This window comes from Dermochelys coriacea, chromosome 12 (assembly GCF_009764565.3).
Source record: "Dermochelys coriacea isolate rDerCor1 chromosome 12, rDerCor1.pri.v4, whole genome shotgun sequence".
NCBI classification, from domain to species: domain Eukaryota; kingdom Metazoa; phylum Chordata; order Testudines; family Dermochelyidae; genus Dermochelys; species Dermochelys coriacea.
In genome coordinates, this window is record NC_050079.1 from 2,199,996 (window position 1) to 2,216,467 (window position 16,472).

Below are 16,472 nucleotides of genomic sequence, written 5' to 3' on the forward strand. Positions count from 1 at the left end.
CCCATCCTGTGCAGTTGGCCCCAGTGACAAAGCAGGCACAGAGAGCGCAGGGAGCAAGCCAGGCCTCATCACCTTCCACATGGCCTCAGTGGCTCTGGGAAGCTCTGAAAAGAGTGCCACTTACCTTGCAGGTGGCATGGGATCCCTACTGGGGAGACAGCCATCTCTGGGGTTCCTGGGAGACTGGCCAAGGTAGCTGCATGGGCTACTAGAGCAGCATCTTTCAGCCCAGCCTGCAGTCAGAATGAAACTGGCCCTGCTCAGAGGAAATGATGAGGTTACTTACCAACCGGTAGTGCCGCCGCTTTGCACCTCTCCTCCCTCAAGCTGCCTCTTCCTGCCCTTCAGCCAAGATTCAGCCAGAGAGCAAGTGGAGCAATATGAAACCTACTAAGCTAGCAGCCCACGCAGGCCCAGAGATGGCGACAGCATTTGCCTGAAACAACAGTGCCCTGCCGAGGAGACAAACGCCAGGGGACAGCAGCCCACAAACTGCTCTGGCCTGGCAGGGAAGAGGAGCTCAACACAAGTGCGGAAACAGTTATTTCTCCTTTCCTCTTAATCCTAATCCACCATCTCCCCCCTTCACCCTGCTGTCTGAGCCCTGAGCTCCCCCACACCACAGCTCTGCCAGTGCTCCTCAATCCTGACCCACAGCCCCCCTACTATTCCACTTCAGGGCTCCCCACACACATAAACCTGTCACTGCCCTGAATCCCGGCTCTCCCAGCTCCCAGGCTCTGCTCACACACAGCTCTGTCAGTGACCCTCCAGCCCCACCCATAGCTCCCTGCTATTCCAGCCCTTGGGGCTTTTTGAGCAGAGTTTTTTCCAGATATCAAGCCCCTATTGATGGGCCCCCTCCCCACAGCCCAGGCTGAGATCTCCAGTGGGGTGGGGAGGGGGTTTCCTTAACTCCTGCTTTGCTGCTCACATCTCAGGACACAAAAAGCGGCTCACCCTTGGCTTGGCCTCAGCTCAGTCTGACAAGGGCACCTGCATCTCCCAGGGCAGCTGGGACAGTCTGCGCAGGGAGTACGTTTCCCAAGCCGGGGAGCAGCATCTGTTCATCACAGGCCCAGAATCAAGCCTCTTCCCCTGGGGTGCACCCTGATATCTGCTCCCCACTCCTCCACACGCCTCCCTCTCCAGCCCCTCAGCTGGTTATTGGTGGATTCCTGCCAGCCAGGAGTTGGACAGGACAAGAATGAGAGGGGGATGGTGGCTGATTTCCTTCGCCCGCCCTGCTGGAGTCCTAGGGAGCATGGGCAGGCTCAGTCCCTCACTCCCCTCAGCTTTGCACTAGGGGAAAGCCAAGGTTGGCTGTTTCAAAGAGAGACCCTGGGTTTTTGGGTAGCCAATGGGAGGGGCTTTGGGCCTGCCCCTCAGGCATGCTGAGCACCCACAGCTCCTATTGATTTCAACTGCTGCAGGTGCCATTAATGCACCGCTGACTATTGGGCCACATCACACGTGTGAACAAGACACCCAGAGTCACTCGCCAAGTTTTGCAAACCTCAGCCCAAGCGACGGGCTGCCAGCTCCGAGCCAGTGGAGCAGCAACCAGCTGGAAAGCGTGGGGGTGCTTGCGTTCAGGGTGCACGTCCATGTCACTAGCACACGGGAGGGAGCCTGTGGGAGGCAAAGAGAAGGGCAGATGAGGGCAGGGTCTGGAATTGTTCACTGCCCTCCATGGGTCACAGTCTCACCCAAGCAAGGGGCAGGAATCTTCCCAGCCTGAGCCATCTTGAAAGGAGAAGGGAAGGAGGATTCTGGCCACTCAGTGCCCTGAGCACAGGGCCGGCTGGAGAAGGGTTGCAGCGACGTCAGGGTCTTTCCCAGAGGGCTGGTGGGGCTGTGCAGGCGGTGGCCTTTTCTCACCCTTTTCACATGTGAAAGCAGCAGACACACCTTTACAGGAAGTCATCTCCCCACAGGGGCTGCTGCCTCCGGAGATCAAACCACAGCTCATGGTGCTATGGCGTAGACGATCAGCCAAGCATAACCCTCCCCAGCTGGGCTGGGGCCAGTGAAGGACACACTCTGTCTCACAAGTCCCTCCAGGGTGAGGCTCAGCTGCAGCAATGTGCAGGGTGTGCAGCGCCCTTTGCATGGGCAGGGGTTATCTCTGTTGCCCCTGCTTCCAAGAGCCTTGCAGCTCAGCTGCGTTTTCTGCACACCCGGGACGGCAAGTGGGGGCAGCAGCAGGGCTTCCTCAACAGCAGGTCCCAAGGCACAGAGCCCACTGCAGCAGGGGTCCGGCTGGGCACCATCCCCGGGCACGTTGTGAGACATCTCAGTGCAACGTCTTTAGTGATGCTGTGAAAATTGGGGCTAGGGCCAAGGCAGGGATGGCGAGCTGGCCTCTTCTTAGAAGGGATTTGAATGCGTTTCTGAAATTGGGTAATGCCATCAACCTAGCATGGGTCAGAATGGGGAGGCGCTCCACACAAACCCCACCCCCAACCACAAGCCATGCCCACAATCCCAGAATAGCTGGACATTGCTCCATGCCTGATCAGCAGTGAAGAGGGCATTGTTAGGTTTCAGAGTTAACGTCCCCATTGGGGCCGACTGGAGCAATTCTCCCTGTAAACGAGTTTACTTACTGCGAGGCACCTCCTTGTGGCCAGGTATGGCCTAGCAGCTCTCACTTCCCTAGTGCGCCCCCCTGCCTGAAGATCACTCTGGTACTGTGGTCATGGAGTTCAAAGCCAGAAGGGAGCACCAGAGCATCCTGCCTGACCCCCTGTATAGCAAAGGCCCCCAGCACCCACACAGTAACCCCAACACCCGGACTGAGACCAAGCGTTACAGCCCTCAGGAGAGGACTGCCCTGTGCCAGAGAGAGAATGGGGAGTGAGGGTCACCAGTGCCCGAGGCCCCACAATGGCCGGAAAACAACAAAGGGAGCTACACCCCGATAATCCTGCCAAGTGACCCCACACCCACTGCCAAGCCAGGCAACAAACCCCCACATCCCTGCCAACCTGACCTGGGGGAAATTCTGGCCAGCCCCCAAATGTGGCCAACAGTGAGCCCCGACCCTGTGAGCAGGAACCAGCCAGCCAAGCCCCCGAGGGAGAGAGCACCAGGTGCCACCACAGAGCCCTGCCCCGGCCCAGCTCTGGACAGATCTGCTGCTTCAGGAGGAGAAGACTGAAACCCCCCCTCAGAAGACACTAGGGGTGGGGGGTGGAAAACCCCTTCCTGACCCCGATGATGGCCAGCTGAAGCCCTGCAGCATGAGCTACAGGAACCTAGGACAAACCAGGATAGAGACCCAGGGCTGCTGAGCCCTGCCTCCAGCCATTACAAGCAACCCCCGTCCGGCCAAGTCGATCTCTTACGTCCACCCCTTCCAGGTCACCACTGTCCCAACTAAAAGTCCCCAACCGTCTCTCACACAAACCAAATCCTCCCACCCTTGTGGGGGCTATTCCTCAGCCTGCCGCCCCCCCTGCTGGGCTCTATAACCCTTGTGACAGGCTTGTGTATCCCCTTCCTTGGGGCCATGGGGAAACCTCCTCTCCCGCAATCTGATTCCAGCCCAGGGCCCTGTACTGAGTGGCCAGGCCCACCCCGCTGGGCGACAGTGCCCTGCCCACCCAGCCTCTCAGTTCCCCTCTGGTCTCCCATCAGAGGCTGGAGCTCTCCTCCCTGGCTCTCCGTCCAGCTTCCCCCGGCAGGCCTGTCACCACTCGCACCTGACTCATCCTCTGCACTGCAACCTCCTTCCCCTCTCAGGTGGCTCCTGAAGCCCCAGGCTTCCAGCCTGCAGGGCCAGTCTCCCCTGCCGGCCCCCATCTGCAGGCTCAGCCAGGCGGAGCGGGGGCTTCACGCCCACCAAGAGAGGAATTGTTCTTTCAAATGCAAGCTGAGATTTCACAGACGTACTGAGGCCTCAAACAGAGCCATGCCATATCCCCAAGGGCCAGCTCAGCCTAGCACCCAACCCCTACGGCCAGCAGTCCCCAGCAATCCCAATGGGCTGGGAGCAGGCTCTGAGCCCTCTGCCCCCACCCCCACCCCACAAGCATCTCTGCCCATGTCCCACTGCTGCAAAGGCCCTGCACAGCCCCTGGGAGAGGCCGCCTGGGCGTCTCCCCTCACAGCCTCTGGGGCACTGTTATTCCACAGGGGGTATCCCAGCCCCCGCCCAAGGAGCTGAGCATGCAGCTCTTCCTGCTTGGAGAGATGCACGTGGTCTCCTCCCACCTTGAGGGCCCCACAAACCAGCTCTGTAGCCCCCCGCCCTGTGTCCTCGTCCCTTGCTGCCCGAAGAGCTCCAAGCTGCCATAGACCTTGGGGCTGTGCAGTCACAGGGAGTCCCTGGAGCTGGCACCAAGCCTATGGCTGCAGCAGCTTATTGCAGGCTTTCCTGTCCCCTCTGCGGGCCAGAGGCCAGGCGATACCCTATGGGCTGGCAAATGCTCTCTGCTGCCCCTCATGGCAGGAAGGGGTGGGCACATCCTAACCCTGCAGCGCAGCCAGCCGCCTTCACCAAGCCCGAGGGAGTGTTGGTTACTCACAGTCCTTGGGCCACCTCCAGTGTGAGGCAACTGGGGCCTGCATGCTTGGCACCAAACCTTGCCCAAGGGAACCAGCCCTCCATGACTTCCAGACTGGGTCACTGCAGCAGGCTCCAGCCCTGGCACACTGCTGCAAAGCTGGTGCCCTGCCTGCTCGCTGGCAGCGGGTAGGTTATTATCACAGCAAACTCAGACATGTCCTAGCTGCTTCTGCAGGCCACTTCACGTGCCTTCAATGTGCAAAGCCCTGTGTGTTTTGGTTCCCAGCTACCTCTGCCCATGTTCCACCACGGCAGCTCTGCTCAGCTGGGCCCTCCAGCTGCCAGTCCTAAGAGGAACAGCCAGGCAGGCACTATCTTTGCCCTGGGGAACCCTTGGCTCTGGAATTTGGTTCCTTCACGGATCCCACTTCTACCCAAGACAGACCGTTGGAGCAAACCAAGCTTAGCAAACAGACCCCCAGATGCCAACCCAAGCAGAGTGTCTATCCCTGAAAGGGCACAATGCTGGAGACTCCAGCCAGGCTTTCCATGCCGCTGTTTATATGGTGCAAGGCACCCAGAGGCCCCAGTGCTCGGTGGCAGGACTGGACCCTCAGCAAGATCCAGTGATTTTACAGCCTGACAGAAGCATTCTGACCTTCTAGTCTGAGCTTCTGCCTCACACAAGCCAGAGACCCTGTCCCAGGGATGCTTGCCTCAAGCCCATTACTTCTAGCTGAGCTAGGACAGATCCTTTAGACAAGGGCACCTGTCTGGGTTTAGAGCTGCAAGCAACAGACAATCCACCACATCCTTGGGTGTTGTCCCAGTGGTTAATTACCTTAATTGTTATCAACAGGCTCCTTATTCTGAATCTGTCCAGCTGCCAACAAAAGCACAGAGCTGGTCAGGGATCTCTCGTAGAAATGATTTGCCAATGGAAAATGCAGTTTCTGCAAAATCAAACTTTTCTGTGCGAAAATTTAGATTTTGACAAAACAAATTCCATTTTCCATAAGGAAAAATCAATGTGAATATTTTATTTCAGGTCAGTTCAAATGTTAAACTGCATTTCCTTATTGTGGCACATTGCCTCATAGGAGTTGTAGTTCAGGCCCCCCAGTCTATCTTATGGGCTGAGCTACTGGAGGACTACATTTCCCATGAAGCAATGCGGCTGCTCCCTCACCAAGCTGAATGGTGCATCACCTCTGGGCACATCATGGGAGATGTAGTTTGGCTCCTTGGCCAGAGTATAACTCCCATAAGGCAAAGTGCCTTTTAGGGAAATACAGGTTACTATAAAAAGAAAAGGAGTACTTGTGGCACCTTAGAGACTAACAAATTTATTAGAGCATAAGCTTTCGTGAGCTACAGCTCACTTCATCGGATGCAAATGCATCAGATGAAGTGAGCTGTAGCTCACGAAAGCTTATGCTCTAATAAATTTGTTAGTCTCTAAGGTGCCACAAGTACTCCTTTTCTTTTTGCGAATACAGACTAACATGGCTGCTACTCTGAAACAGGTTACTATCACACTGATTGGAACAGCAGGTCAGTTCAGTGAAGTGAAACAGTTTGATCTTGGGAATGTTCAAATGAAACATTTCCAAACTAATTTTTTCCAGCCTATTTTGGGTTTTTTTGTTTGTTTTTTGGGGGAAAGAACACCTGATATTTCAACTTTTCCTCCTGATTTGGGACAAACAACTATTGGAAACTATTGGAATTTCCCACAAGGCAAAAATTCCAAATTTTGCTTAGCTCCACTTCCAGCCATTGGATCTCGATATGCCTCTTTCTGCTGGAGTAAAGAGCCCTCTGCTCTCAAAAGATCTTCCCCATGTAGGGCTTGTTGTGGCAACTGGGCTTGTAACATTTTTCCTGCTTGGGAATTAACCACCAAAAATAGGTCAAGTTGTTTTTAAATCAAAAATGTTATAAACAGGTGCAAGAAAACCAGACAGAAAAACTGATTTAGTCTATGCAAAAAGGCTACTAATTAGGGCCGTCAAGTGATTAAAAAAATTAATTGCGAGATTAATCATGCTGTTAAATAATAATAGAATACCATTTATTTAAATATTTTTGAACGTTGTCTACATTTTCAAATATATTGATTTTAATTACAACACAGAATACAAAGTGTACAGTGCTCACTTTATATCATTGTTTTTATTACAAATATTTCAATTGTAAGAAACAAAAGAAATAGTATTTTTCGATTCAACACATACAAGTACTGTAGTGCAATCTCTTTGTCATGAAAGTCGAACTTACAAATCTAGAATTATGTATGAAAAATAACTGCATTCAAAAATAAAACAATGTAAAACTTTAGAACCTACACAGCCACTCAGTCAATCATGTTTGATTACAATTCACAGGAGGTAATGCTGCCCGCGTCTAGTTTACAATGTCACCTGAAAGTGAGAACAGGTGTTTGCATGGCATTGTTGTAGCCAGCATCGCAAGATATTTATGTGCCAGATGCACTAAAGATTCATATGTCCCTTTATGCTTCAATCACCATTCCACAGGACATGCGTCCATGCTGATGACGGATTCTGATGGGTTCTGTTTGATAATGATCCAAAGCAGAGAGGACCAATACATGTTCATTTTCATCATATGAGTTAGATGCCACCAGCAGAAGGTTAATTTTCTTTTTTGGTGGTTCGGGTTCTGTAGTTTCCACATTGGAGTGTTACTCTTTAAGACTTCTGACAGCATGCTCCACACCTCGTCCCTCTCAGATTTAGGAAGGTACTTCAGATTCTTAAATCTTCGGTTGAGTGCTATAGCTATTTTTAGAAATCTCACATTGGTACCTTCTTTGCGTTTTGTCCAATGTGCTGTGAAGGTGTTCTTAAAACGAACATGTGGTGGGTCATCATCCGGGACTGCTATAACATGAAATATATGGCAGAATGAGGGTAAAACAGAACAGGAGACTCATAATTCTCCCCCAAGGAGTTCAGTCACAAATTTAATTAACACATTTTTCTTTTAACCAAGCATCATCAGCATGGAAGCATGTCCTCTGGAATGGTGGCTGAAGCATGAATGTGCACATGGACGTTTAGCATATCTGGCATGTAAATACTTTGCAATGCCAGCTATAAAAGTCCCATGTGAATCCGTGTTCTCATTTGCAGGTAACATTGTAAATAAGAAGAGGGCAGCAGTATCTCTCGTAAATGTAAACAAACTTGTTTGTCTGAGCGATTGGCTGAACAAGAAGTAGGACTGAGTGGACTTGTGGGCTCCAAAGTTTTACATTATTTTATTTTTGAGTGCAGTTATGTAACAAAAAAAGATCTACATTTGTAAGTTACACTGTCACGATAAAGAGATTGCACTACAGAACTTGTATGAGGTGAACTGAAAAATACTCTTTTGTTTATCATTTTTATAGTGCAGATATTTGTAATAAAAATAATATAAAGTGAACACTGTGCACTTTGTATTCTGTGTTGTAATAGAAATCAATATATTCAAAAATGTAGAAAAACATCCAAAATATTTAGTAAATTTCAATTGGTATTCTGTTGTTTAACAGTGTGATTAATCACAATAAATTTTTTTAATTGTGATGAATTTTTTTGAGTTAATCAAGTGAATTAACTGCTATTAATGGACAGCCCTACTACTACTATCCTTCACGACAGTGTTGAAATCATGCTTGGAACAAACAGAAGATGTGAAACCAGAACTTAAAGAATCAAAATTGGTGCATCAGAAACTAGGCGTAAGTAGTGGGGCCTGGGCTAGGCCACCCAGCATTCCCTCTCTGTCTGGGTCCTTAAAGAAAGAGACTCTGGAGAGAAAATAGTCGAAAAACAGACAGAGGCTACTGGAGCAAGCTTCACCACCATAGCTGACCCCACCCCATCATCTCCTAGGACCCTAGGCCTTTGTCAGCCTGATCCTGAGCAATGTCCTGCGCAGATGGGCCAGAGAGAGGGACCCAGACGACGTCGCCACCCTACTGGCTCCAGCTGAATCCCAACCACACCCGGGCTGACACAGGATTAGACTGTAACAACAACAGCTCCAGTCCATATCCGGTAACTGCTTCTCTTTTCCCCAGCAGGAGAGTTATTACCACCTTTGATACCTTCTAAGGGACTGGTTTCAGAGTAGCAGCCGTGTTAGTCTGTATTCGCAAAAAGAAAAGGAGTACTTGTGGCACCTTAGAGACTAACAAATTTATTAGGGCATAAGCTTTCGTGAGCTGTAGCTCACGAAAGCTTATGCCCTAATAAATTTGTTAGTCTCTAAGGTGCCACAAGTACTCCTTTTCTTTCTAAGGGACTGTCAGACACTGGGCTTTTCCTTCTCTCTCCAGCTAAAGAGAAAGGGAACAAGGGATGTTATTACAAGAGAACCCTTATTTAATGCTTTTCAAAGGCTTCAACTGTTTTTCCTTCTTTTCTGTATCATTAAGAAAAAGGTTCAAGGGATTTTTAATGGTATGTTTGCCATTGCATGAAGCAGGCTCAGGTCTCTGTATGCCAACCCCAAATCTTGTTTAACACAGTTTAATGTTGGACAGTGAAAGACTTTAACAGCTTTAACTCTTTTAATCTGAGATTAATTCACCAGTCCCTATAAAACATGATCACGTAACCCTTCATTGTCTTTTGCAGAACTAAATAGGTTGAGTTTCTCAAATCACTCACTATAAGGCAGATTCCCCAGACCTCAAATTGTTTGTGTAGCTCTTTTCTGAGTCCTTTCCAGTTTGTGAACAGCCTGAATTCTGCCACGCCTAAATCTAGCCCTGTATCTGCAGCTTCTGCAGCCTGCAAGGAAGCATGAGTGACACAGCTTAGCGGGCAAGTGCATGAATGACCTGCCAGACTAACTCTTGGGAGGAGTCACCTGATCTCCTATAGTTGAAACTGTGAACACTTCACATAAGCAGATCCGGGAGTGCACCCCACCCAGACCTGTATGGGCACCCCCCATTATTCCACTGCAGAGCTCCCCACACAGATAGACCAATGCACCCCTGCCCTGCCCCCTCCTGCTATTCCACTGTAGAGCTCCCCACTCACACAGGCCAGTGAATCCCCACCCTGACCTGCACCCCCTTCTATTCCACCCCAGAGTCCCCTTCACACCCCTCTGATCCCAGCCAGGCACTCCCCTGCTGCACCCAGGCAGCTCCTTTTATCTGGGCCAGCAGGGCCCTGACTGGCTGTTGCTAGCCCCTCTAGGCCTTGGAGGGCTAGCTCCTTGTGGACTCCAAAATGGCTGTTCCAGAGAATCCTCTCTAGCCAAGCTTGATAGCAAAGGCAGATTTTGATTTATTGGGGCCCTGGGCACAAAGAACATTTGGGCCCCCCACACCCAGGGGCACTGGAACCAGGGGCATGACCCCCTCCTTTTAACATGGGTGTAGGCTCAGACACGCATGGCATTGTCAGGGGCTGCGCTTCGCGATGGGGAAGCTGCAGTGCTCAAGGTGTGAATTTTTAACACCCCTGGGCATCATAGCTACGTTGATCTAAATTTTAGCGTGGCCCAGGCCTCAGGGTATATGTCCAATTGCAGCCAAAGGTGGGACTGCAGCATGTATCCAAGTACCTGAGCTAGCTCTGAACTATCTAGCACAAACAACAATAGCAACATGAGCTGTGCAAGCCCTCTTGGGACCCTGATATGAGCTTGAGCAACTAGCCTGTGCTGCCACAGCTTACTGCTAGTGTTATTCAAACTGGATAGATCAGAGCTAGCTTGGGTATGTCTACACAAGCTGCAGTCACACCTCTGACTGTAGTGTAGACACAACTTAAGATGGGGCAGGGGAGGCTTGGGGACATTTATCAGCAGCAGCTCTCACTAACCCAGCATGAACATTTCCAAACTCCCCTTCTCCCATCACCTGGCCACTATGGTCTGCACATGCATAGGTCTACCAACATAGCTTAATGCCCTCTTACCTTGCCTACTGTAAATACAGCCTCCCCAGTTCCCAGTTCAGGGCCTATACCAACTGGTGCTTCCCTTCTGATCACTGGGAAGAGAGAAGCCCATGAACATCAGTGCTCTCTTCTGGCCCCTACCCTAGCTCCTCATTCAGTTGAGAATCCAGTCTGGAATTATCCTCCATGATCTCACTGCAGCCAGACTTGCTGATATTCTCCATTTAGTCCCCAGTCCTGGTTCTTCTGGTCTCCATAGCCTTGTTCTCTGCTGCTCCTACCTGGTGGACCATGCCTCCCTGAAACTCTGGGCTTTATAAATTCCGTCTAATTTCTGCAAAGCTTTTCTCTGCCTGAGCACTTGGGGCCTTTTGAAAATTTCCATCTAAGGCCAGTTAGGCATCTAACTCCTACTGAAGATTCAGTGCGAGTTGCCACCTAACTGCCATTTGTGCCTTTGAAATTCTCCCCTTTAACAATAAAATTCCCTAACTACATTTGCAGCAACTCCACAGAGTTTTGAGAAGCCAGATGTTCTACAACCTTGTTTTATCATCCAGCATGCTCTTACCTACCAGCCTGCTGCAGGGCTATTCAGACCTCTTTAGCCCTCTTCTTGCTAGGATTCTCCAGGGTTAACAACATTTAGAACTAAGCAGATGGGAATGTAAGCAACAGGGGGCTTGGTGCATGCGCTATACACAAATGTACTTTCAAATTAATTTGGGGAATGGACTAGATTTCATATAAACATTGTCTTTAACCACCCACTAACAATCCCTAAATGCAATTCCTGGATGAGAACATGAGCCAAGCCCACCAGAGCCTGTGCTTGTGTGACCAGATGCAGTTGACTGTCAGCATTCCAAACAGCAGTGCTTTCTAGCACTGGTAGTGTTGAACATCCACTCCAAAAAATTTCATATGATTAGAAAGGTCTTCTTTCTTCTGCATAGTGCCCCAGACACAGAACTCCAGGCTGCTCAGTGTCCTTCTGGAGAGAGGAGAAATTTCTCCATAGGTAGTCACAGGACAGCTCAGAAACTTGTCTCCAGGACAAACGGTTAAATGGTACAAAGGAAACAGCCAGTGAGCACGCATGTTAATCCATTATTATTTATTAGCTGTACAGCAGTATATTCTCCTTCCCAGCTTTCAAACCCCATTACATATTTTAGAACAGTTTTTTTCCTCATGTTGGCTTTCTAAAATAATGAAAAATATCACACAGTACAGCTAAGTACAAAAATGCATCAACCTAGAGTCTGATAGCTAAACTGATAGCTCTCTTAAAAGCGATACATAGAAGAAAAATTTGTTTGAAATCAGCAAGACTGAGGCTCTATAAAAAGCTTACATATTTTAACGTGACAGTTCATATACAGGCATCATTTGTATTTCACATTATTCCTTTGTTGTCTTTTTATCAGAGATCCAAAATTTTATAATTACTGACCTAGTAAAATTTCCTGGCCCAGGTTTCCAGGGCTGCAGTGATCCACCTGTAAATCACCACTTCTGTCTTAACATAGGATTCATAAACACAAAATACAACTACAAAGTAGAGCAAAGAAAATGTAGTTGTGAAGTTATAACTGAAAAGGTTAATTATACATATTTTAAATGCCAGTTCCATGTGCTTTGAAACCAGATTTCATGGGTGGGCTTCCACTGTTTTGCAACAATAGTCTGGGTACCTCTCTCTTCTACGTGATTGGTTTATCAACAGCTTTTCCAACATTTACACTCTATCAATTCTCTTGTCATTTAATTTGCAAGTAATTAAAACACTGGTTTTTTTCTTAATCTGCATTTTTTCATCTCTCTTTATTAATGGAAAAAGATTAAAATGTAAAAAAAAAAAAAAAAAAAAAAAAAGTTATTTACAAGCTTGACCATTACAGAAATGCTTTGTCCAGAGCAAAGCATAATGAGGACAGAAACCAGTTGGATCATGCCAAAACTACCGTGTGTGGCTGATTCGGAGAACCGGAGCTAGTCAGTGGGGCAAAGCAAAACCAAAAGCATTTTAAAAGTTTAGAACACTCCCCAGTCTGCATTTACAGTTAAAAACACTACTGGGAGAAGAAGGCTGGAGGACTTTGGGAACTCGAAGGGCAAGTCCAGAGTGGTGTACCACATACTCTAGTCAGGGCTTCCATTTTTCCACTTTTGTGTATTAAAACTTGTTACATGTAAACACTGTCCTTGGACCATCATTACAACGCAGTTCAGAGCAAAATGAATCGAGCATCTCACGGGAAACCCTCAAGGACTCCAACATATATCCTAATGCTCCGTGATCCTGTAACGCTAACATAAAACAGCAAGTTCTAGTTAAATCACATTCTAACATCATTTTGAAGTTTTATTTCCCAGTATGTTTGGTAAAATGGTCTAAAATGATGCATTTCCCAAAGCCAAGAAAAAAGGTAAAAGGAAAAATAGATTTGAGCCGTTTAAACACAGCCCAGGCCAGTTCAGTCAGCAAGCTTGGCCTTTTCCTCCATCACCGGTCCATCATGCTCAGAATCATCTCAGGTGTGAGATCTCCATTGGGAGCTTCCACTATAGCAGGCTGAGCTTCCTCTTCTTCCCCTACTGTTTCTGCATCGGGTTCTTTCTTTACTTCAACTATAATGTTTTCAATTGCACCAGTGTTCTGATCTTCAACCTGAATGATTGCTGCAGCTAGCAAGGAAAAAAGAGAGAGATCAGAATACAGATTTCACAGGTGGGGGGGTATGTTAAAACGGATACTCTTCAAAGTGTTTTATATAGTTTCTTTCCATCCCAGACAGTTTATTACTGAAACTGAGTACACAGGAGGACAGTACGAGGCAGCTACTCCTTGAAGAGGGGAACAGACTCACCCTTCAAGTGTGATTTATATGAATATTTTTCTTGGATTCTGTACAACCCTCTACTGGTCTTTAGTCTTACAATAAAAAGAAAAGGAGTACTTGTGGCACCTTAGAGACTAACAAATTTATTAGAGCATAAGCTTTCGTGAGCTACAGCTCACTTCATCGGATGCATTTGGTGGAAAAAACAGAGGAGAGATTTACACACACACACACACACACACACACACACACACACACACACACACACAGAGAACATGAAACAATGAGTTTATCATACACACTGTAAGGAGAGTGATCACTTAAGATAAGCCATCACCAGCAGCGGGGGGGGGGGGGGGGGGGGGGGGGGGGAGGAAGGAGGAAAACCTTTCATGGTGACAAGCAAGGTAGGCTAATTCCAGCAGTTAACAAGAATATCAGAGGAACAGTGGGGGGTGGGGTGGGAGGGAGAAATACCATGGGGAAATAGTTTTACTTTGTGTAATGACTCATCCATTCCCAGTCTCTATTCAAGCCTAAGTTAATTGTATCCAGTTTGCAAATTAATTCCAATTCAGCAGTCTCTCCTTGGAGTCTGTTTTTGAAGTTTTTTTGTTGAAGGATAGCCACCTTCAGGTCTGTAATCGAGTGACCGGAGAGATTGAAGTGTTCTCCGACTGGTTTTTGAATGTTATAATTCTTGACGTCTGATTTGTGTCCATTTATTCTTTTACGTAGAGACTGTCCAGTTTGGCCAATGTACATGGCACAGGGACATTGCTGGCACATGATGGCATATATCACATTGGTAGATGCGCAGGTGAACGAGCCTCTGATCGTGTGGCTGATGTGATTAGGCCCTGTGATGGTGTCCCCTGAATAGATATGTGGACAGAGTTGGCAACGGGCTTTGTTGCAAGGATAGGTTCCTGGGTTAGTGGTTCTGTTGTGTGGTGTGTGGTTGCTGGTGAGTATTTGCTTCAGATTGGGGGGCTGTCTGTAAGCAAGGACTGGTCTGTCTCCCAAGATCTGTGAGAGTGATGGGTCGTCCTTCAGGATAGGTTGTAGATCCTTGATGATGCGTTGGAGAGGTTTTAGTTGGGGGCTGAAGGTGATGGCTAGTGGCGTTCTGTTGTTTTCTTTGTTGGGCCTGTCCTGTAGTAGGTGACTTCTGGGTACTCTTCTGGCTCTGTCAATCTGTTTCTTCACTTCAGCAGGTGGGTATTGTAGTTGTAGGAATGCATGATAGAGATCTTGTAGGTGTTTGTCTCTGTCTGAGGGGTTGGAGCAAATGCGGTTATATCGTAGCGCTTGGCTGTAGACAATGGATCGAGTGGTATGATCTGGATGAAAGCTAGGAGGCATGTAGGTAGGAATAGCGGTCAGTAGGTTTCCGATATAGGGTGGTGTTTATGTGACCATCGCTTATTAGCACTGTAGTGTCCAGGAAGTGGATCTCTTGTGTGGACTGGTCCAGGCTGAGGTTGATGGTGGGATGGAAATTGTTGAAATCATGGTGGAATTCCTCAAGAGCTTCTTTTCCATGGGTCCAGATGATGAAGATGTCATCAATGTAGCGCAAGTAGAGTAGGGGCATTAGGGGACGAGAGCTGAGGAAGCGTTGTTCTAAGTCAGCCATAAAAATGTTGGCATACTGTGGGGCCATGCGGGTACCCATCGCAGTGCCGCTGATTTGAAGGTATGCATTGTCACCAAATGTGAAATAGTTATGGGTGAGGACAAAGTCACAAAGTTCAGCCACCAGGTTAGCCGTGACATTATCGGGGATAGTGTTCCTGACGGCTTGTAGTCCATCTTTGTGTGGAATGTTGGTGTAGAGGGCTTCTACATCCATAGTGGCTAGGATGGTGTTTTTAGGAAGATCACCAATGGATTGTAGTTTCCTCAGGAAGTCAGTGGTGTCTCGAAGATAGCTGGGAGTGCTGGTAACGAAGGGTCTGAGGAGGGAGTCTACATAGCCAGACAATCCTGCTGTCAGGGTGCCAATGCCTGAGATGATGGGGCGTCCAGGATTTCCAGATTTATGGATCTTGGGTAGCAGATAGAATACCCCAGGTCGGGGCTCCAGGGGTGTGTCTGTGCGGATTTGTTCTTGTGCTTTTTCAGGGAGTTTCTTGAGCAAATGCTGTAGTTTCTTTTGGTAACTCTCAGTGGGATCAGAGGGTAATGGCTTGTAGAAAGTGGTGTTGGAGAGCTGCCTAGTAGCCTCTTGTTCATACTCTGACCTATTCATGATGATGACAGCACTTCCTTTGTCAGCCTTTTTGATTATGATGTCAGAGTTGTTTCTGAGGCTGTGGATGGCACTGTGTTCTGCATAGCTGAGGTTATGGGGTAAGCGATGCTGCTTTCCCACAATTTCAGCTCGTGCACGTCCTACACCTACTACAGGACAGGCCCAACAAAGAAAACAACAGAACGCCACTAGCCATCACCTTCAGCCCCCAACTAAAACCTCTCCAACGCATCATCAAGGATCTACAGCCTATCCTGAAGGACGACCCATCACTCTCACAGATCTTGGGAGACAGACCAGTCCTTGCTTACAGACAGCCCCCCAATCTGAAGCAAATACTCACCAGCAACCACACACCACACAACAGAACCACTAACCCAGGAACCTATCCTTGCAACAAAGCCCGTTGCCAACTCTGTCCACATATCTATTCAGGGGATACCATCATAGGGCCTAATCACATCAGCCACACTATTAGAGGCTCGTTCACCTGCGCATCTACCAATGTGATATATGCCATCATGTGCCAGCAATGCCCCTCTGCCATGTACATTGGCCAAACTGGACAGTCTCTACGTAAAAGAATGAATGGACACAAATCAGACGTCAAGAATTGTAACATTCAAAAACCAGTTGGAGAACACGTCAATCTCTCTGGTCACTCGATCACAGACCTAAGAGTGGCTATACTTCAACAAAAAAGCTTCAAAAACAGACTCCAATGAGAGACTGCTGAATTGGAATTAATTTGCAAACTGGATACAATTAACTTAGGCTTGACTAGAGACTGGGAATGGATGAGTCATTACACAAAGTAAAACTATTTCCCCATGGTATTTCTCTCTCCCACCCCACCCCCCACTGTTCCTCTGATATTCTTGTTAACTGCTGGAATTAGCCTACCTTGCTTGTTACCATGAAAG

At 48.2% G+C, this 16,472-nt stretch overlaps 2 protein-coding genes across 10 annotated transcripts in view; both read right to left on the reverse strand.

The window, feature by feature from the left end:
- CARMIL2 (capping protein regulator and myosin 1 linker 2) overlaps positions 1–264 on the reverse strand; it is a 134,068-nt gene extending 133,804 nt beyond the window's left edge. For all 6 annotated transcript variants that reach the window (XR_006275273.1, XR_006275274.1, XM_043495387.1 and 3 more), the window contains exon 1: positions 125–264. Coding sequence is in view for 4 of the 6 variants with exons in the window: in XM_043495387.1 (XP_043351322.1) it covers positions 125–164 (40 nt within the window). In the remaining 2 variants the exon portion in view is untranslated. The remainder of the gene's footprint in view (positions 1–124) is intronic.
- An 11,284-nt stretch (positions 265–11,548) lies between these two features.
- The window catches only part of CTCF (CCCTC-binding factor), a 59,647-nt gene continuing 54,723 nt past the window's right edge, over positions 11,549–16,472 (reverse strand). For all 4 annotated transcript variants that reach the window (XM_038368626.2, XM_038368627.2, XM_043495291.1 and 1 more), the window contains exon 11: positions 11,549–13,137. In XM_038368626.2, the coding sequence (XP_038224554.1) occupies positions 12,956–13,137 (182 nt within the window). In that variant the 3' untranslated portion in view covers positions 11,549–12,955. The remainder of the gene's footprint in view (positions 13,138–16,472) is intronic.